At 36.9% G+C, this 23,643-nt stretch overlaps 1 protein-coding gene across 2 annotated transcripts in view; it reads left to right on the top strand.

Moving 5' to 3' along the window:
* Nucleotides 1–7,863: 7,863 nt before the first annotated feature.
* Nucleotides 7,864–23,643, top strand: part of eng (endoglin) — a 38,835-nt gene continuing 23,055 nt past the window's right edge. The window contains exons 1-3 of one of the 2 annotated variants that reach the window (XM_056403424.1): nt 7,864–7,976; nt 9,000–9,202; nt 23,421–23,557. In XM_056403424.1, the coding sequence (XP_056259399.1) occupies nt 9,145–9,202; nt 23,421–23,557 (195 nt within the window). In that variant the 5' untranslated portion in view covers nt 7,864–7,976; nt 9,000–9,144. The remainder of the gene's footprint in view (nt 7,977–8,999; nt 9,203–23,420; nt 23,558–23,643) is intronic. The other variant, XM_056403425.1, reaches the window with a different exon arrangement.

Here is a 23,643-nt window from a genome sequence, read left to right as displayed (position 1 = left end):
TTTTTCTCACTTTTTAGGTTTTTATATACAATGACATCTTTATACCTTAGTATATTATGATGATTTTTCTAATGTTCTTATGCCTCATTACTCTATGCCATTTTTTCATTTTTTTGACCATACTATAATATGCCGTTTTTTTTCACTTTTTTTAACCATTCTATACTATGTAGTTTTTCTCACTTTATAGGCCTTAATATACAATGACATCTTTATCCCTTACCATATTATGACGTTTTTTGATGTTTTGATGCCTTAATATAGTATGCCATTTTTTCATTTTTTTGCCATACTATATCCTTTTTTCACTTTTTTAAAAAACTATACTGTGTCCTTTTTCTCATTTTAGAGGCATTAATATACTATGACATCTGTATACCTTACCATATTATGATGTTTTTTGATGTTTTTATGCCTTAATATAGTATGTAGTTTTTCAGTTTTTTTACCATACCATACTATGTCGCTTTTTTCACTTTTTAGGCCTTAAAATACAATGACATCTTTATCCCTTAGTATATCTAGGCATAAAAACATCAAAAAACATATACTATGCCATTTAAAAAAAATTTTGCCATACTATACTATGCTGTTTTTTCACTTTTTCTTGCCATGGTATACTATGTAGTTTTTCTCATTTTATAGGCCTTAATATACTATGACATCTTTATACCTTAGTATATTATGATGTTTTTTGATGTTTTTATGCCTCAATACACTAAGCCATTTTTTCACTTTTTTTGCCATACTATACTATGTCCTTTTTTCTTAAACTTTAAAAAAAAAAATATTATGATATACTATGTCAATTTTCTCACTTTCTAAGCGTTAATATACTATGACATCGGTATACCTTATCATATTATGACGTTTTATGATGTTTCATTGCCATACTATAGTACTATGCCGTTTTTTTTCACTTTTTTTGCCATACTATACTATGTAATTTTTTCCCACTTTTTAGGCCTTAATACAGTATGCCGTCTTAATGCTTAAATATTTTTTAAATATTTTTAGTTATAATATTCCTTACTAGACTATGACGTTTTTATGCCTTATTATAGTATGATGTTTTTTGACTTTTATTGTCTTAATATCACTTTTTTTAAGCACCTTCCTAAACTTTTATGTTCTCATTAATGATTAAAATGTGCCCTCCATGGGCCAGTGTGGTAGGGCAGTGGTTAAAGCTAGGGACTCCCAGGGAGAAGATGCTAGGTTCAAATCCAACCTGGGACCTTTCTGCACAGAACTATAATTATTTCCCTTTCCCAATGTGGGTTTTCAGGTATCTCTGGCTTCTATGAATTAGTACACTATGGCGTTTTTATGCCTAAATACACTATGCCATTCTTTCATTCTTTTGCCATTTTTTTTTTTAAATCTCCTCCTTGCTAAACCTTTATGTTTTTATGGATCATTGTGACATAGCACTCAGTTAGGACAGCATGGTAGTACAGGGGTTTAAGCTACAGACTTCTGAGGAGAAGGTGCTGGGTTCAAACCCTGCCTGAGACCTTTCTATAGGGAACTTTCATTATTTCCTTGTCCCACTGTGGCTTTTCAGGTATCTCCAGCTTCTATGCCTTAGTACACTACCGCGTTTTTATGCCTAAATATACTATGCTATTTTTTCTTTTAATCCACACCTTGCTAAACTTTTATGTTTTTATGGATGACTATAATACGCAATTCTGATTGGACAGCATGGTAGTACAGTGGTTAAGGCTATGGAACTTTAATAATTTCTCTGTACCTATGTAGGTTTTCAGGTATCTCTGGCTTCTATTCCTCAATACACTATGATGTTTATATGCCTTACTTTAATATGACGTTTTTATGCCTAGACATACGATGCCATTTTTTCATTTTTTTGCCATACTATACTATGCTGTTTTTTCACTTTTTAGTCCTTAATGTATGCTATTTTTTCTTTTAATCCACACCTTACTGAACCTTTATGTTTTTATGGATGACTATAATACGCAATTCTTTTTTTGCCATACTATACTATGTAGTTTTTCTATATTAATAGGCCTTAATATACTATGACATCTTTATACCTTAGTATATTATGATGTTTTTTGATATTTTTATGCATCAATACACTATGTCCTTTTTTCACTTTTTTTTTTTTACTATACTATGTCGTTTTTCTCACTTTTTAGGTTTTAATATACAATGACATCTTTATACCTTAGTATATTATGACGTTTTTTTTGTTACAGACTATGTAATTTTTTCACTTTTTGCCATACTATACTATGCTGTTTTTTCACTTTTTTTTGCCATACTATACTGTGTAATTTTTCTGACGTTTTAGGTTTTAATATACAATGACATCTTTATCCCTTAGTATATTATGACGTTTTTTGATGTTTTTATGCCTCATTACACTATGCCACTTTTTTTGCCATACTATACTATGTTGTTTTTTCACCTTTTTTGCTATAGTATACTCTGTAGTTTATTTCACTTTTAAGGCCTTACTGTACTATGACGTCTTCATATTTTAGTATAATATGACGTTTTTCAATGTTTTTATGCCTCATTACTCTATGCCATTTTTTCATTTTTTTTGCGATACTATACTATGCCGTTTTTTCACTTTTTTTCACCCTTTTATACTATGTAGTTTTTTTCACTTTATAGGCCTTAATATACAATGACATCTTTATGCCTTAGAATATTACTATGTTTTTTGATGTTTTGATGCCTTAATATAGTCTGCCATTTTTTCATTTTTTTTTGCCATACTATACTATGTTGTTTTTTCACCTTTTTTGCTATATTATAATCTGTAGTTTATTTCACTTTTAAGGCCTTACTGTACTATGACGTCTTCATATTTTAGTATAATATGACGTTTTTCAATGTTTTTATGCCTCATTACTCTATGCCATTTTTTCATTTTTTTTGCCATACTATACTATGCCGTTTTTTCACTTTTTTTCACCATTTTATACTATGTCATTTTTCTCACTTTATAGGCCTTAATACACAATGAAATCTTTATCCCTTTGTATATTATGACGTTTTTTTATGCCTTAATATAGTACGCCACTTTTCCTTTTTTTGCCATACTATACTATGCCGTTTTTTTCACTTTTTTTCACCATTTTATACTATGTCATTTTTCTCACTTTATAGGCGTCAAAATACTATGACATCTTTATCCCTTACCATATTATGACGTTTTTTGATGTTTTTATGCCTTAATATACTATGCCATTTTTTCACTTTTTTGCCATACTATACTATGCTGTTTTTTCACTTTTTTGCCATACTATACTGTGTAATTTTTCTCACTTTTTAGGTTTTAATATACAATGACATCTTTATCTCTTGAAAAGTGACTATACAATTTTTAGTTTTCTTTGCCATACTATGTCCTTTTTTCACTTTTTAAAAAAACTATACTATGGTACTACTACTAACTACTAGGTCTTAATATACAATGACATCTTTATCCCTTAGTATCCCTTAGTATATTATGACGTTTTTTGATGTTTCGATGCCTTAATATAGTATGCCATTTTTTAATTTTTTTGCCATACTATACTATGTCATCTTTGTCACTTTATAGGCGTCAATATACTATGACATCTGTATACCTTACCATATTATGACGTTTTTTGATGTTTTTATGCCTTAATATACTATGCCGTTTTTTCACTTTTTTGCCATACTATACTGTGTAATTTTTCTCACTTCTTTTTGCCATATTTAACTTTGTCGTTTTTTTTCACTGTTTAGGTTTTAATATACTATGACGTTGTTATACCTTAATATACTTTGCAGCTTATGATCATTTTATGCCTTAAAGCACTATACAATTTTTTGTTTTTTTTGCCATATTATGTCCTTTTTTCACTTTTTAAAAAAACTATACTATGTCCTTTTTCTCATTTTAAAGGCATTAATATACTATGACATCTGTATACCTTACCATATTATGATGTTTTTTGATGTTTTTATGCCTTAATATAGTATGTAGTTTTTTCAGGTTTTTTTTTACCATACCATACTATGTCGTTTTTTTCACTTTTTAGGCCTTAAAATACTATGACATCTTTATCCCTTAGTATACCTAGGCATAAAAACATCAAAAAACATCATAATATACTTTGCCATTTAAAAATTTTTTTGCCATACTATACTATGCTGTTTTTTCACTTTTTCTTGTCACGCTATACTATGTAGTTTTTCTCATTTTACAGGCCTTAATATACTATGATTTCCTTATACCTTAGTATATTATGACGTTTTTTTATGTTTTTATGCCTCATTAGACTATGTCATTTTTTCACTTTTTTGCCATACTATACTGTGTCATTTTTCTGACTTTTTAGGTTTTAATATACAATGACATCTTTATCCCATAGTATATTATGACGTTTTTTGATGTTTTTATGCCTCATTACACTATACCATTTTTTCACTTTTTTTGCCATACTATACTATGCCATTTTTTAAAAACTTTAAAAAAATATATATTATGATATACTATGTCATTTTTCTCACTTTCTAAGCGTTAATATACTATGACATCGGTATACCTTATCATATTATGACGTTTTATGATGTTTTATTGCCAGACTACGGTTCTATGCCGTTTCTTTCACTTTTTTGCCATACTATACTATGTAGTTTTTTCCCACTTTTTAGGCCTTAATACAGTATGCCGTCTTAATGCCGAAATATTTTTTTAATATTTTTAGTTTTAATATTCCTTACTAGACTATGACGTTTTTATGCCTTATTATAGTATGACGTTTTTTGACTTTTATTGTCGTAATATCACTTTTTTTAAGGACCTTCCTAAACTTTTATGTTCTCATTAATGATTAAAATGTGCCTTCCATGGGCCATTATGGTAGGGCAGTGGTTTGAGCTACATACTCCCGAGGAGAAGTTGCTGGGTTCAAACCCTGCCTTAGACCTTTCTGTATGGAACTTTATTTCCCTGTCCCACTGTGGCTTTTCAGGTATCTCCAGCTTCTATGCCTTAGTACACTACCGCGTTTTTATGCCTAAATATACTATGCTATTTTTTCTTTTAATCCACACCTTACTAAACTTTTATGTTTTTATGGATGACTATAATACGCAATTCTGATTGGACAGCATGGTAGTACAGTGGTTAAGGCTATGGAACTTTAATAATTTCTCTGTACCTATGTAGGTTTTCAGGTATCTCTGGCTTCTATTCCTCAATACACTATGATGTTTATATGCCTTACTTTAATATGACGTTTTTATGCCTAGACATACGATGCCATTTTTTCATTTTTTTGCCATACTATACTATGCTGTTTTTTCACTTTTTAGTCCTTAATATACTATAACGTATTTAGACCTTAATATATTATGACATTTTTTGATGTTTTTATGCCTTAAAGCACTGTATAATTTTTTCACTTTTTTTGACATACTATATTATATGTCGTTTTTCTCACTTTATAAGCCTTAATATACTATGCCGTCTTTATACCTAAATATATTTTGACATTTTCTGATCTTTTTATGCCTTAAAACACTGTGCCATTTTTTCTTTTTTTTGCCATACTATACTATGTCATTTTTTCACTTTTTTGTCCATACTATACTATGTCATTTTTCTCACTTTATAAGCCTTAATATAATATGATGTCTTTATACCTAGATATATTTTGACGTTTTCTGATGTTTTTATGCCTTAAAACACTATGCCATCTTTTCTTTTTTTATGCCATACTATACTAGGTCGTTTTTTCACTTTTTCTGCCATACTATACTTTGTCATTTTTTTCACTTTTTAGGCCTTATATACTATGATGTCTTTATACCTTAGTATATTATGACCGTCTTGACGTTTTTATGCCTAAAAATACTATGCCATTTTTTCATTTTTTTGCCATAGTATACTAAGTTGTTTTTTCACTTTTTTTGCCATACTATACTTCATCGTTTTTTTCACTTTTTTGGCCTTATATACTATGACGTCTTTATACATTAGTATATTATGACATTTTTTTAATGTTTTTATGCCTTAATATACTATGCCATTTTTTCATTTTTTTGCCATACTATACTATGCTGTTTTTTCACTTTTTTTGCCATACTATACTATGTCATTTTTCTCACTTTTTAGGCCTTAATATACTATGACGTCTTTATACCTTAGTATATTATGACGATTTTTGATGTTTTTAGGTCTTAATATACTATGCCATTTTTTCTTTTTTTTTGCCATACTATACTATGTAGTTTTTCTCACTTTATAGGCCTTAATATACTATGACATCTTTATAGCTTAGTATATTATGATGGTTTTTTTGGTTTTTATGTCTCAATACACTATGCCATTTCTTTACATTTTTATGCCTTACTATAGTATGACGGTTTTTGAGGTTTTTAAACCTGTTTTTTATTATTATTATTATTATTTTGTGCCTTACCATACTATGATGTTTTTTGACCATTTTATGACTTACTATCATCTGACGTTTTTATGCCTCATTATACTATGCTATTTTTTATTTTTTTCATGCCTTACTATACTATGTCGGTTTTTGACATTTTAATGCTCTACTAAACTATGATAGTTTTTTACATTTTTATGACTAACTATACTATGAAGTTGTTTGATGATTTTATGCCTTACTCTACTTTGACTTTATTATGGATTACTAATCTACAATATATCTATTAGTAAGCTTTGTGGTGAACTGGTTAGAGTTGTTGCATCCCAATGAAAAGGTCAATAGTTCAAACCCAACTCAAGCTTCCTCCCACATGCCTTACTATAATATGACAAATTTTTGCCTTATTATACTTTAACGTTTTTTGACGCTTTTATGCAATACTATACTATGTCGTTTTTAGACATTTTTACTCCTCACTATGCCATGACATTTTTTTTTACGTTTTATGCCTCACTATGGCTTTTTTGACGTTTTTATGAGATTATATTATTATTTATAGATTTATGTAACACATGTCTACAATATAAACCTATAATATAAACAGACATACAAAAATTCATGTTTCTAATAGCTAGACATATATGTCAATATGTGATAGGGTTCCAATTTTTAACAGGTTTCCCATGTATTTTTTTTTTTTTACATATATAAGCTATTCCGTATATACATATATAATCTTACTTCATATATACATATATTTCAATTATGGAAATTCAACATATGTACACATAGCCTAATCCGTTTGCGTACGGGCATTTCTAAATGCATATTCATAACCATATGTTAATAAACCTTTTAGTTGACTTCATTAAAAGGTCAAAAATCTCTTTCTTTTGGAAGGTTGGCGGGGTTGTTGCGTCCTTTCCAATGCTGAGACTAAACCTACGCCCTTAGCCTTATCTCGTTGTAATGAGTTAGTTCTCTCATTATTATGAGATCGGCATTTTGGTTATTATGCCATCTGAGTTGCAGATCATGTGATTTTCTAGTTATCATAAGACTGTCAGTAATAATTATGAGAAACGATCATAATTACGAGATAGTGTGTCTTCAGATTCGGTGTCTTTTCAGAATGGAGTACGGTTCTTATACCTGTAAGTTTTTGGTGTTGAACTGTTCAGTAACATTTTATTGTTATTTAGTGTAACGTTAGTAAGTTTATATCACCCAGATGCCTGGGGGCTAAAGACGGTTACAGACAGTATCTCTATGATCATAAAGTCGAAACTTCCACAGAAGATGACAGTAAAAGTCTATCACATAGCAGAGTTGAGATTCACTCGTAGCCTATTTTTTGTTTTACCAGATAAGACAATGCTTGACAGGGGCAGCACTTACCAAGAAAAAAAAGGAGGCCGGTGGGAGGGGTACAAAAGTAAATCTGCACCGCCCAGGCAGCACAAAAAGTTTGGAAAGTCCTGACACCGTTAACACTGCTGAGTGCAGCTACATCCTCGCCTGTGGATTATCAAGCCTGCCTCGCTCAAGACAGCCAACCTTTTCTAAAAAGTAAGCTTCGTGATTCATAACTTTGTGTTCACTTTTAAAGTCTATTGCCTCAGGGATGTGTGCTCTATTTTATTTCCCTTGTAGCCTAGAGGGCAGTAAGTTAGACAAACTCTTTCCTCAGTCTGCCAGTCCGTTGTATGTCTGCTATGAAATGCCTAACATTAGCTGACACAAGCTTAAATAACGTTTGTCTGAGCTGTGAAAACAAGGAATTATGACGTCGTCTGTCTAATGAAGTTTATATTTCTCCCTACTAATTTCATCATTATTAGTGTATTAGTTTTATGAATGGACGCAATTGCGTTTCACCTATTAAGTATTTCATTTACTTATAAAAGAAAACCACTGAGGATTTGTGTTGCTAGTTAGAGACATCTCTCTCGCGGGAAACAACGTGACTTTTTTTTTTGTTTTCCTTGGGAAATCCATAAACAGTTTACACAGGCTCTTCCTTTCCCTCTATATGAATCATATAACAAGAGCAAGTCTCCGAAAGTCTTATCTGATCTCGGCATTGTGATATTATTTTAAGAAAACCATGTCGTAGTGTTTCCTGAAACAGTCGGCCAGAAGTTGGTGACCACCAGATAACCCTTAGGTTCTGACCCTCATTGTACACAAGGAAGACGGAGAGAAATATTGTGGGATTGCCTCAGGAAGAAAAACCGTGTCATCCCCCTCAAGGAATTTAAGACATTTAAGCAACATTTCCTTCACTGTCAGGTTGTGCAATGCCCCTTATGTGCTCTTGGCTATTCTGTTGCATTTATTCAAAAAGCTGCACTATTAATATTCATGTTAGTCATCAATAATTATGACCATATGTGTGGTTAATCATCATCAGAGAATATATTTGTGCTATAACCTTTTAATGCCACAGCATTGGATAATAGGAGATAGATTTGCATACAATACTTGTTTTGACAATGGGATTGTCTTGAGTTAGTCACATCCTTGTCAACCATCACATCTCTGCTTCTTTCTTTTTTTTGTATTTTTCCCCTGACCTTTCAACCTTTAAAGACTGGAACTTGTCTGCTCCTCCGCTGCCACAGTCATTGCTGCTCTGCTGCTAGACAAGGACACTTCAACCACTTCTTGAGTATCTTCACACCCCAGAGACCCAGACTCACCTTCTACCAACACCTGAAACTTAAGCTTAGCAGACATGGAGGTTCACGTGGCGCGGTTTGCCCTGCTTCTGTGCATCACTGTTGCAACCTCTGGTAAGCTTCTCAACTGATATTCACTATTTTCAACATTTAGATATTATATAAGTGGATTTTAATGCTATGTTTGCCATGAATTTATATAGAAGTGTATAATCTTAGACAGGTCTCCCGGGGATGTTTTTGTCATCCTAAAGTTCAAACGAAGATATTAATCTTGTCCTTGCTCTCTGTTCTGACGTCACTTCATTCTCACTTCATTATTTGCTCTTGTTTTTTCTTGCACTCTAAATCAGGATTTTACAGCTGGCCTGTACAGAGAGGTTATGTGCAAAATAAATGTGGAGTCCCTTGGCTTGAATGATGGTTTGTCCTTAACACAACTCTTGTAGCATACAATATTTGATTAGAACAAGAGCCAAGTTCAAAACCAGAGTACCTCCAAATAATAGTCAGACTGCTGAACAACCGAATCACTCTGGGAGGCTTTTGTCTGTGTAATCTTTCAGTTCAGTATTAGTGATAAAAGAACATCTTCTATGAGGACAGTCCAGACACAAGAAACAAGAAAACATTGTGGGGAGCTCACAGACTTAATGCGACCCATCTCTGTCGGCCCCCTCCAGAGGCTGCCTGTGACTGTCCATATCAAATTCAAACCTGTAATCCCTACAAGGTAGCTAAGGGATCTGAAACCTTCCCTTTGCCCTCAGGCCATAATCCAGCCTGATGCTCTTACCAGTAGACTGCACTGCTGCTTTGGGGTGTTTCGGTCTCACTTCCCTGCAGCAATCTAGCATTTGGGGTGGCCACATGGATTTCAACTAATAATAAAACAATGCTTATATAGTTTGGGAAAATATCTTTAATAATGATCAAAGTCTATTGATTTGATTAAAAAAAAAAAAAAAATAAATAAAAAATATATATATATATATATATATATATATATGTGTGTGTATATATATATATATATATATATATATATATATATCAAAAGTGCATTGTTTGTCAGTTTTAGTTACAAACATTGTTAATTTAATCTGTTAGACATTAACTGGTCTATTCAGCCTGATGGTCTGGTGGTTTTACTTCTGTAAGTTATAGTTTTAGATGATCTGTGCCCACTGTCTGCGAGAACTAAACTGTAAGATGTAAAAAATTATGAGATAACCTATGCTTTCTGCATTCATTTTTCAATAATTTTCAATGCTGTACTTGAAGGTGAAACAACCACTTCAGAGCCAAATAACCTTTTTTATACACTGGGTCCTTAAACATACACAAGAAAAATAAACCGGTATTTTGAATGTGCTTTTTAAATAAGGCAAAGTGGCCTTGGCAAGCATACATCACCTTTAAGATTATGTGCCAGAAAAACAAGCCTGTTCGCTGAATCTGGCTTCAGCGCTGACCTACTGTATGACAAATCACAATATTGCCACAAGTGCTAAACACCCTCTCAGCAGGGGTGCTGGTGGCAGGGATACAGAGGTATTTTTCGGCCAACTGGCAGACCTGCAGAGAGTTGACCTCATGTAGCTTCCACCGCAGGGGATCAGTCTCGCTGTCTACTGGTGGAGCCTTAATTGCCTCTGTGACACATAGTCCGGTACTTGCATCATTTTTTCATCTCTTGAAAGAGGTTCCAAGAATTTTTATTTTCCATCTTATTTTTGCATCTGCTGCAGCCTCTTTAGGAGAAGGCCCAGAGGGAGCTGTGAGACTGTTCTCAGACAGCAGGCGACTCTGACCCTGTGTGCTGAATGTTGACGCATTAATCAAAACATTGGTGTGACACGTATGAGTTTCGTTTATCTCTTTATTGTTTATTCGTCATCATATAGTCCAGTTTTGTCATATTAATTTGTCATTTTCTCTGACGTTGTCTCCTGGGCTTAGTACCATGCAGTTGTTGAACAAATGAAGCACAGACATCAGGCTGACTAAGGCCGACAGTATACTCTATATGAAATGAGATTTACACATTGCCAGACTGAATATGACTGTGAAAAAAAATACAGAACCCATATTTTCACTGGGATTCGAGGTCTGTTTGTTTTTAATAGCATCCATGCCAGCTGCAAGTCACTGTGTGAGCAGACACAATGTGAAAGTTCCTCAAAAGAAGAAGTAAACACAGAAAAAGTATAAGCAAATCCAAAATAGCCTGCAGCCTACAACAAATCCCATGACACTCTTGGCCCATTGCAGGCATGGTATAATGTGTTTTACTTGAGCTCAGTCTTGCTTTAGCTTCATTTAAACTTTTTACAAGTGACCCTTTATCAGGTCCTGGCTATTGGGATTCTTAAACGATCGTAGATGTCTGAGAATGGTTTGAATGTACAGCAGTTAAAGTAACGCAAACACTCCATGGCCTGCATTCATCTGCAGTATGATGAGTGGCTGATTAATAGATGAAGTGGTGCTTATGTATTTTTTTCTTGAGTCAGTCAGTTAGTCAGATAGGCAGTAATATGACACTTATAGACTGTTGCTTAATTCTAAATGTTTCCACTTCCTTATGAAGGGTAAGAGTAAAACTGTGGTTATCTTGTTAAACCCACCAGACTCCAGTTCTTCAGTTCCAGCACTGACTTTCAGTTTGCCTTTCTTCAGCTGGAGGCAAAAGAACTCCAGACACAACTCTTAATCTTACCCTGAAATTTGACGAACACAGATGCATTCTGTCATGAGATCCTGTTCTCCTCAGATCTGGATTATTTATGAGATCAACCCCTGCGTACGTCTTTCAAACCTAGAAAAGATCATCCCTGCCTTCACCTTTCAGCTTGATTATTAAAATTCCCAATGTGTTGGGATCAGTCAGGCCTCTCTTTCATGTTTGCAGCTCATCCGTAATCTCTGGACAGGCTTCTGTCAGGCTTCAGTAAAACAGACAACATCACACCAGTCTTAGTTTCACTACACTGCCTCCCTGTGTGGTTAATTGTGTTTAAAATTTTGCTGTTTGTTTTGAAGGCCTTGCATGGTCCAGCCTATGGGTTTATCTCTGAGCACCTGTGGTGCCACAATTCATCTAAATCTCTTTAGTCATTTAACTCTGGGTATTTGTTTGTGCCAAGATCATACAGGCTGTGAAGCTTGTGCAATGGTGGAATTTGTTCTTCCTTTGTGTTGGATCAGCTGAGACCTTCATTTTTAATAAAACATGGCAAGGACTTGCCTTTTCTCTCAGGCTTCCAACTGTGTTGCCTTTTTTTCATTTTCTGTTTGGATATCACTCTTTTGTTAATCTTGTTTATTTCACTCTGTTAATGCAATGTTACCTTCAACACTTCTTTTCAGCTGTGTTGTATAGGTATTTAATGAAGATAATTTGGCACCTCTCAATTTGGATGTGATAATGTCTGTCTCAGCCACGACAATGTACGTAACTTACTTATCAATACGTGTTACATGCAGTGGTTCTGCAGTGATTTTGCATGATTCTTCCATAAACCTGGGGTATTGGTAGAAATTGAAGCAAGAGAAGTCATTTTATCCTGACTTTTACTCTATTGTATGGGTAAAGCCCCCCCCCATGCCTACATTTCCCATAATGCAACTCAATAGCACATTTGAGGAAACTTTTTTCACCTGGTAAACGCCCTGGTTTTATAGACGCCAAGCCCTCACTTTGTTACAGAGGCGCTCTGATATAAAGTTGTAGTTTCCAAGCCCAAGCTGAGATAACCTGAGTGACTCCATCAGGGTTATTTTCTCGGATTCGATAGAGCTCCTCCAGAGTCACAAAAGACATTATACAACTGATCTTCATGTATACAGTTTGTGTGGTGCCCCTTTAAGGCTTTTGAATCCTATAATTTTTAGCATATTCATATCTTTCCTAACTAGCATTGGAAGAGTGATTGGCCTTTAAAGCACTCTGTCTCCCAAGCTGCTTATTACGCAGGAAGTACAGTACTTGTATAACACCTCCTTTGGAAAAGAATTTCATTTTTATATTTTTCAGACCACTTTATAATGGCAAGCACAATAACCACTACCACTTAAGCCAACTGCAGCAGTTGGACACATAAATAATTATCTATGTGTCTGACTGAAGTCTTTGTATTTAGTGATTTTATCCACTTCGTGCCCGGCATTTCCTGGCAGGGAAGTAGTGTTGAATATGCCCCCTGCTGCAAGAACTTTCCCAGTGGGAGCCAGGCATCATGATGTTAACTGCCAGACCGCCTGCTGCATTTCTGCCTACCCCAGAGTCTCCCTCCACGGGCTGAAGGAAAAGTACAAAAGTGATTAGCGAGCCGCTGAAGGGGGAGGGAGGGCTGTCAGAAAATGGATCTCAAAGAGGGAAAGAGTGCGAGACAGACAGACAGACAAACAGAGATAACAGAATTCATAAAGACTGATTCATGGAGACAGTGAGGGAGTGGGGGGTCAAATTTTTGTGACTGTCAAAGAGCAGATAAGTGGTTCAGAAGGGAGATGTAGGGAAAGAGAAGTAAATAGGGGATTAAAGAAACAGGGAGATAGGAAAAAGGACAAGACAGATAAAACAAGGGAATTAAATCATAAGATAGACAAAGTGAAAATACAAGACTATGAGTAATTAGAGAAAAAGAAAGTAGTAAAATTATCAAAATATAAAGGCAAAAAAAGAAAAGAGAGGAATCTGTTTGTTGACAGAAATGGGATGTCAAGGATTTACAAAGAAAAGCAAAAGAAATGTAAAGACATGACAAAGATTTTTCAGAAGGCATGCTGTAATAGAATAAGCCAAAAGCAAAAGCAAAAAAAAAGGAAAGAATAAGAAAAAACGTCATGTTAAAAATGGCGTTGAGAGTCAAAACAGTCCACTTCCCCTGTTTTACTGTAGTGAGCCAGCTCTGCCTGCAGTCAGACTGGGTGGCAGGGAGACGCGACCACTTGTCGCTGCCTCAGACCGATTTCAATCTCCTTCAGTGTTATGCCCCTCCCAAATAACAATCCATTTCTGACTGCCTCGCTTTTCCTCTGTTTGACTACAGAATGCAGTGCGAGGGAGCCTCACTAATGTTGTGTTCCTCTCTTCTGTTTGTTCCACATGATTTTCACTGGCTAGCACTTAATGAGTTATCAAGATGGTTTTAGTGTCTAAGTATCATACAAATGATGATATTTGCGGCATGTAATTTTTAGTCTGTTTTCACTTTTTAGTGGAGAATCTCATTCTGTTTTAAATTTTTTTAATAAATCCCTGAACTTATCAGTATTTGTTTTGTATAATATAAACAGGTGAAAATCAGATAAATCGTGCAAGTTTCAGTAGTAGTATTGTTTTATTACTCGGAAGGACTCTTATCTACAGCTTAGTCAGCATCTCTTTTGTGTAATCTCCCCATTTCTTTTCACTTTCTATTACTGGAAAGATATTTTACGCAGTTGTCACCATAAGAGGACCCAGGTCTCTGTACATGGTGTTAAATAAGTGTCCTAATGCAGAAAGAAAATGTATTTTTCGGTGAAAATCTGAAAAGGCTGAAAGCAATAACACTTACATACTGTATATGGTGTTTGGCCCTTACCTATGTGTTACATAACTGGGTCCCTCTTATTGTATACCCTCAATGGCACACCAGCATTGCTTTCCAAAGCAATCATCTAAGTACAGGAAGACTTTAGTTTATCATTACTGTTGATCGTATAGATCTCAAGCTTTTGCCAAATCTTTGACTGAATGTCTACTGAACATCATCACCCTGTGACTCTGAGGTCTTGCGCCGTTTGGCCCAAAGCTTGTCATGATGCATTTGCATGTGCGCTGAATGGCTCATTAGTAGTGGGTGAGATAAACGCCTCGTCAGCATGGCGACCACTTGTGCCCATGTCAACATGCCTGCCGTCTGCGCAGATAAGGCATGGCATTATGTACTCTTATCTTTAGGTCTGTCTGCCTTTGGTTAACTTCGGGATCTGCACAAACACAAGAAATGTACCTGTGTATTAGGAGTGAATTTGGGGGGAAAACTTAAGATGGTGGTCAGCTGACTCACCCATGACTTACAGTCAAAGTAGGGTGAAAGAAACCTCTGGGAGGGCTTCAGATCTCCAGCAAAACAAGAAAGTATGCTACCTCATATGTCTCTATTTTACAAAAACTTTATTCACTAGTGGTTTAATTAATGACAGCACTGTTATGCAGGGCAGTATCTGTCCTTTAATCTTCCTTGGCTGAATACTGGTGAACAAAAGTGTTCCCAGATAAAATATTCTAAAATGCTTCACGACAAAGGAAGAGCCTTTGCTTTGAACTTTTCTCTTAGCATAAAGGAAATTCGAACAAACATCATCATTTGTGGAATGAATATTTACCTCAAATAGCATTTTAGAGAATGTTAATGAAATTTTTTTTTTTTTGGTAATAAGCACTTGGCATTTTTCCTTAAGACAACATATTTTCCGTCTGCATAGACCATGCTGATTTCTAAAGTGGTCAGTGGTGGACAATGTGCTGTGTGCAGCTGACTGTTGTGTAATTGCGGAGCCTCCTGATTCAAGCACTGGGTGGGTAGCTTTCCTGTTGATTCAGGTGCCACACTGGTCAATCTGTATTTAGAGAGCTGAAATCTCTCTGATGTCTGACTGTGTTTGTGTACTCAGTGTGTGTGTGTGTGTGTGTGTGTGTGTGTGTGTGTGTGTGTGTGTGTGTGTGTGTATGTTTGATGTGATGAGCAAATCCTCCTTGGACACTGGGTTTTTCATTTGCTCATATTTCTCTTGTATGTCAGAAAGCAGAATGTGTGACTCAAGGAAAAAGCCTTGAGACAGCCGACAGATTACTTTAATCTGCTCGTATACTGTAACTACAACAAATCCAACAGTCAAATTCGTGATATTTAATAATCTTTTCACAGACGCTGGAGGGAATGAAGTTACACTTGTCAAACAACTCAGACACATCCATTAGTTAAATTGTGGAAATGAAATCATAAACGTGAAGCCGTCTCATAGTTGTCTCTATGAGATGATCCAAAAAAAGTTATGTTCTTAGAGGCTTCGTAAGTTTTTTTGTGATCATACAAATTCAAATGTATCTTAACGCATATAAAGAGAAAATATACATTTTATGCTTCTGTGCTCATCATAATGGAAAATATGCTTCTTTTACTGATGTCAACAAACCTTAACTGCCTCAGGATAGAATATCTGGTTGTTTGGTGTGTGAGTATTAAAAGAGCTGTCAGTCGATTTGGGAGTGATAGGCTCACCAGCCCTGTATATTTTCCCTTTCCTTTACACTTGGATCATGGATTGTACCTTTGACTTCATTCACTTTAAATATGTAAAAAAAAAACAAAAAAAAAAAACTCTAAGCCGTCATTACTATGCCGCCCTCATGTCAGAACACATTAATATTTACTGGCAAAAATCAGTCAAGAAAAACGAGCTAATCTCTGTTGGTTCTACACCAAGCATATGTTGTGCAAAGCTACATCAATCTTGAATGATTGGGAGCAACCACTGTGCAATGAATCTCTAACGCTTAGTCTGCTTTGGGTGCACGCAGTTAGAATGAAACTTGCTAAATTAGTCTGTCCATCCACCAATTAACACTCACATGATTAATTGTGTTTTGCTAGTGTTCTTTCGGTGTATTGAGGGGAAAATCTAACCGCATAAGTGAATGGAAAGGATGCACCGTACCCAGTAACTGATGGTGTCTGGAATATAATAGATCACCTTTGAGTATATATGAGCATCACCATGAAAATTGCAACTGCAGGCATATTTAATGCCTGCAGTTGCGACTTGAGAATGAATAACCACAATCCATGCAATTGAGTTAATCTGCATCAAAGAATATGGGATTGTTAATGACTACGAGCAGACAGGGCATAAAGAGAGTGAGTGAACAACGGAGGAAGTGAGCCATAGACCTTCCATACGCCACTGTTGGACTTGTTTTTCCGCTGGCTTCCGACAACGATGAGACGACGGATGAATGGCTCCCAGAGGTGTAAACAGAGCTAGTGTGAAGACAGGCTGTCTCCAGACCCGCTATCACATCCTCAGTTCCTCTCCAGCAAACACTGGAAGCAGAACTTGGCACACAGGCACACACACACACAAAAAAGTCTTAAGCCATTAAACTGACAAGACTAATCAGCAATTTCTTTTTTTGATAGAATTTCAGGACTTAGGAGAGGGAGGTGAGATGGTCAGGAAGCTTGTGTGTTGTATGGAGTGTGTAATGTGTAGTATGCAGGGGTTAGAGGCCAGGGGACAGTGCAGGCCCCTGCAGAGCACTGATAAGAGCTTGTTTACCTTCCTGTGGATGGTCAGGCCTCAATCTGCAGTTGCGGAAACGCTGGGACAATAGGTGTGTGTATATGTGTGTGTGTGTTTGTGTGTGTGTGTGTGTGTACGTGGAGTCGAAAAGGGGGGCTTGAGCAGGCCTTGAAGCTCCCCTTTCCCTCTCCGACTAATTCTGATAGGGCCGCTGACCCCTCCCTCCCCCTTCCCCATCATGACTCCGTCGCCCGACCCTGGACACAAACAGTTTACTCTTCCCCGAGGGACCGAGGGAGACAGTTGGTCTTGACGTTGTCTGCTGTCAGGGCTTCCCCTCCTCTTTTTTTCTTCTCTCTCTCTCTCTCTCTCTTTGAAATGCAGCCATACTCTCCAGCTCAAAGTTCTGCAGTTCTTCATTGTGCGTCTAAACTCTAGGCAAGGAGCTGATGCTCTTTTCCACAGTGACTGACAATGAGGGAGGGCATGAAAGACGGGGCATGAAATCAAGCCTGCCTGCTTTCTTGCCTGAGGTGAGTGAAAAGGCAGCTAGTTACTGGGCCGCAGGTACTCAATCCCTAGAATCTAAATCAACGTTTAGTTAAGGTGTGATAGCAATTTGAGATTCAAGGGCTCGCCACTGCCTGACGTTACTCGGCACTGCATAGATGCTCAAAGTTGAGGCAACAGTGTTACGAACAGGCAGGCAGCTCTTGAGATCTTTCATTTACTGGCAGAAGTAGCCAAATGACATAAACAGCACTGGCAGTAATACTAACAACAAATCTCAATCTAAAATTGAATGTATCAGAGCTTCACAAATCACTGTATTTATAGAAAAGCACCATAAATATACAAAATATGTCCATAGCAACTCACTGCAAACAATCTTACTTTTTATGAATCTTATCAAAGAAATTCCACTTTTCCACAAAGTAAGTTGTTGGGCGGTTTCCAGTCTTCTCTCTGGTCATTATCCCTATTACCCGAACTCTGTCAAATTTAAATGTAGTTAAGGTTATTTTCATTTCTGCTGACGAATGAGATGCTTTTCTGTCTAAAACAAGAAGTGATAATATCTGATATACAGTAAATGAACAGTGCCTCTATATGTACTTCTGCTTTTTGTGCAGTCGTGGACAACCAGGAGCCACAGTGTACTTCACCATTTCCAGGACACATGAAGCAAGCAAAGCATTTGTACTAAAGTGCACTTTGCTACACAAGCGTGATGACTAGTTAATGTTAGACTGAGGCAGGATGAGAATAATTGGTGAGATATAAACCTTAGAAACTTCCAGAACTAATTTTGTTTTGCTACTTTGCTTCAGAGTATGTCAATGGAGTGGAGCGACAACATTTTCATCTAATCACTTAAGGTGTTCTGTCATCACTCCACTCCCAGCCACTCTAGGTTTGCCACTTCACTTTCTCTCCACTCCCACTAGGAGAACGCTCATTGCAGTTTGCTATATAGAATGGGGTGGAAACACATTTTTTCTTATCACCATAATGTTAAACATAGTGTGGTGAATGCCACCCTGAAGCTGGATTATGGGTTGTTAGCATAATGTAATGCTTGTGGGATGGAGCTCTGAGTGCACTGCTCACATAACCTACAGTGCCTTTTTGGCCTTGCTAATGCCTCCATGGGCGCCCACAATAAATAAAGTAATTTCCTACAGCATTTGTAGTAATATAATGTCATTTGGTCCACCCAACTTTGAAATATACATGTTCTGTTTTGCATTCACAAGCACTGCTTAAAATTTGCAAGGACTGGAGAGTCAGGGAGTTGTCTGTGTTTCACCATTGTTAAAGTTTTTTAGAGAAGTTTTTCTAGCTTTATAGTTCAAACTATTTCGAGGAAAAGAGGAAGAAGACGGAGAAATACAGGATGTCAGCACTGTGTAAGGCTACTTTGATCCCTAATAATGATAAATCACCTCAAGTCTCCAGTAACGCCCAAGCTCAACCACTCAGTTCAGCTATGGAACACATAATTATGTGGGTCCCTCCTGGACAGTGAAACTTCATTTCCTAGGTTCAGGTTGGCATCTTCAATTAATTACATTTTCAATTACATTTTTACTTTAAGTGTTTTAATTTAAACAAATGAATAAAAAAAATTGAGATAACACTCGGATGCACACATTACACTAGGATGGTGTAGGTCAGGCTAGCTGCAGTCTATAAATATTGTAATTGATTTACTCTGTTCAGTACAGGAAAAGAGGGAAAGATTTCAGGATTGGACTGGAAAGAAATTCAGCCTTAGACTTATCCACTGGTATTGGGAAGAGGAGGTGTGGCTTAGGTTGCTCAGGTCAGTGAAGTCAAACTGGATGTTCTCATGCTAATACCATGCCAATAAAAGCTTTTATGATGATCCACTGGCCCACACGCATTTGTCCCGGGAATCCCGATGGCCAGTCCGACCATGAAGGGTTTTGTTGTACCTAGGTAGTGTGGTCGGTGTGAATAAGTATATCTCAATGTCAGCTAGTTAAATCTACCTACTCTCCTCATTTTCTTTTTCTGTTTTTTTTCTCTCTCCCTCTCGCCTTGGCTGGGTGTTGGGCTGTTGCCACATGACTCCACCTCCTGTATTTGTTGTTTCAAATTAAAAGCCCTCTGCAGAGTTGTGTAATTGCGACTTCAGGACATTGCAGCAGCAGAAATCATTTTGAAGTGGCCATCCACTGCTGCAAAATGTGTTTAACAGAAACAGTAGATCAACAGTTAGTTCCTCCCTTTGCTAAAATGATAATGTTAGCATTGTAACTTATTTGCATAAGATACAAAGTTAACCTGAACTGGCCTACCTACAGCTGAAACAGACATTTTAAAGTTAAAGTTGATAAACTTGAACTGACAATGTACAGCAACCTGATGAAATGCAGCATGTTGAGCTAAACTTAACAAAGCAGGCCTATAAACTGATTGAAGCAGAACATTGTTAATGTCAAGCTGATCCTGAGATGTCCTAAAATGGTCTTGGTAGCGGTGCTGGCTTAATGGTACTATGCATAATTGAACACATGCGGAAAGCGGATGTCTGTGATTTGGTCAGCCAGTCTCCTATCTTCTTCTGGAATGCCCTGGAGGTTAGGAAAACCAGAGCAGATGGACCCTGGACGTGTAAAGGGATCAGGTGGTATTTTTTATTCATTTTGTTAGTTGTGGCTTCAGAGTTGTGGCTTCAGGGTGCTGCAGACAACCAGCAGAACTGCCGAGGGCAGTTTTATGCATATGCAAATGCATCATATAGTAGGTTTTTCATTACTCCCAGATATTGGCACAGTCCACAAAAATGTGCTTTCTTCAAAGGCTACTTCACTAATAGCAAATTGGCCATTATCGATTTTGGCTGCATACTCATTGGTTTTAATTTTATAAACATTCGATCAGTTTGCTATAATGTGTTCAATATGTTTCCGGTTGAATTAAAGTGCCTATTAAGTCCCTTTAATGTCGCAATATAGTGATGTTAATATGGTAATTAGTAGTAGTCTAATCATGCATACAAATTTATTTAATAATACCTATTTAATATGACAACAGTAACTACTGACATTGATTTTGCATTAAGAATAAAAGCAAACTATAATATCAAATTTGATTATATGCACTTTTCATGAATTGAGCCTATTTTCTGTCCCCCCTAATTCCCTAATGGTTTCTATTCACATCTCCCCCTCATACCTAACATCTAAATGGAAATCACCAACATCCATAAACATGTCTTCTCATGGAATGGGAAATGGAGGGGATTGATATAAGTAGATAAAGAGGACAGGGAATGGAATGGTTCTTCTATACCTCATTTACCAGCAAACCGCTTAGCGAGGCCATTGGCATTTCCGGGGTCAAGAGGGCAAAATGAATGTTCTTCATATCCTATGGTGACTCGTAAAAAGGAGACTAGTGACACATGCATGTACGCAGACAACCCACACACACACACAGTCTTGCGCAGTCAGTGTGATTTATACCAAGACCTCTCGGTCGACAGTCATGGGCCGTTAACTCTGTCACAGCAGAACAGGAGAGAAATAACTTCATGGATGTGGATATTGAGCAACAGACATTAACACAGAGGGCCAGAATAACAGGAAACCAGCCTTGACCTCCGGGCTGAGGGAGGGAAAGAGGGATGGCAAAGGAGCATGGATGGCTCTCCATCTTGATTTGCAAGAGGCTGCGGTCCAAAGCTGAGAAGACTGAGAAACAGTGAAGATGTTGTTTTCCCCCACTCCACCAAATCTCCTAATTACTTCCAAATGTGTCCTTAAATCCAATGGGCAGTAGTAAGATGTATTTCCATGGAACACAGAGAAAAGACGCATCAGTTCCAACATTTTTCATCAAGGAGCAGCATTAGACAAACTAATTCTAAAAATCACATAACTGTGATAAAACTGCATCACTGATACTGTGGGCCAAAGATGATATGAACAAGTGCATGAATTGATCAAATGACTAAGAGTGCATTATACCAACCCAGTTTCATTGTGGAGACAACAAAAAACAGCAGAAAGAGCTGATTATGTAACCGTAGCTCCCTCTTTCTTTTTTCTTTTTTTTGCTGTCGTTCACTGCATTCATCACTTTCTATCCCATTTTATCTCCATCTCTGTCCATTCTCCTCCACTGCTGGTGATGACATTGCCTCAACCAAGGTCTTTGATTAGTGCCACTTCTAAATAAGGCACATCCTGTTGACCTTCCAAACTTTGTAATTTCCTATTAACCCTTCCGTGCCTGTTCCTCTCTCTGTCTCATCTCACTTGCTTTACTCCACATCTCCTCTCTCTGAGGGATTGTGGCCTTCTGGGTAAACAGACCAAATACATCATAAAAGTCAGTGGAGCGGTATGTCATGCAGCATTTGCTTACTAAATTAGATGTTCCTGTTTTGCTATCACACTTGCTCTCTTATATGCTTCGGTGCCAACTGCTGGGGCTGATCGAGGCATGCACAGTGGATGCCCAGGCATGTATTGCTTATATTCATCTTACTGTAGATGTGCTTATCTAGTGATTGGTCACAGGACAGAGTAGTTCTGACTGATCCTATGAGAGCCTAGTTCATCGTGAAGACAGGTGGCTTCAAGGTTTAAGAGTAAATCCAGATCGGAGACAATGTCAGCCATGATAGTTACCAAAGACTGCAATGCCACAGGACTTTCATAATGCCTCAGTCAGACTCTTCCATCTTTAATCAGCTAAAGGTAGAAGGTGGGCCAGGAAAGAGTGCCCTGATTGAGTTGGAAAAGACATTTGACCTGTCTCCACTGTTCTTCTTCAGGAAAGAGGAAGTTTGCTGGGGAATATTTTGTCCCCGCCAATAACTTCAGGCAGGTTAAAGTGAGCATGTGCACACACATACTCCCTGTAATCTAACTCAATAGAACACACACACACACACACACACACACACACACACACACACACATATAACTTAGACAGGTCAAACAGCAGGCATTTATACCCAACCTCATCCATGACCGCACAGCCTCGGCTCGATTAATTCAGCCTCCTGAGACACGGATCCCCAGGTTAAACAGCAGGCTCATAGCAGAGAGCAGAGTGAGCAGGCTTGATGGATGACTGCAGCCCGCTATCCTGACACGTCTGATAAACGTGAACCAGCAGATCCGTTTTTAAACAATGTAGTCCTACCCACACATTTAACATCCATACTCTGAGAGCAGGGAAAGGAGCTTTCATAATGACTAATAACAAATCTAGCCCCTTTTAGACAAGGAATCTGTAACATAGCTGGGTTCATCTGTCTGTTAAATAATGGCTTTCTGGCTTTCACACATATAGGTCTTCATTCATGTGCTGCTCGTGTCCACATATGGCAAGATTGTTATGGATATAGCCATAATCTTGCACTACTTGGCATTTGACACATAAGACTTGGTAATGCAAGAAGTTCCACATTAATGCTGGAGGCAAGAGATTATTTACTGTGACTTGATTATATGCTGCTGACACTGCTTAACCATTTCTACTTGATTTCTTTTAGCCTCAAGTCAGACATGTGCGCCAAAAAAGGTTAATGACAACCCATGGTTCCACGTGAGAGAGATGCTAAATGGCTGTTGGACCAGCTTCGTCACAGAGGACAACACAGAGGTCCATATCCTGAACTTGGCCGCCATGGTAAGCATGTCAAGGTTATACAAATGAGATGCTGAGCAATCCCTGCTAATTGTGTAAATGTCAATAAGTGAAAAATCCGCTTGACA

This window comes from Seriola aureovittata, chromosome 18, assembly GCF_021018895.1.
Source record: "Seriola aureovittata isolate HTS-2021-v1 ecotype China chromosome 18, ASM2101889v1, whole genome shotgun sequence".
Classification (NCBI taxonomy): Eukaryota; Metazoa; Chordata; class Actinopteri; order Carangiformes; family Carangidae; genus Seriola; species Seriola aureovittata.
The sequence above is the reverse complement of the archived record's forward strand: the minus strand, read 5'-3'. Positions and strand labels throughout refer to the sequence as shown.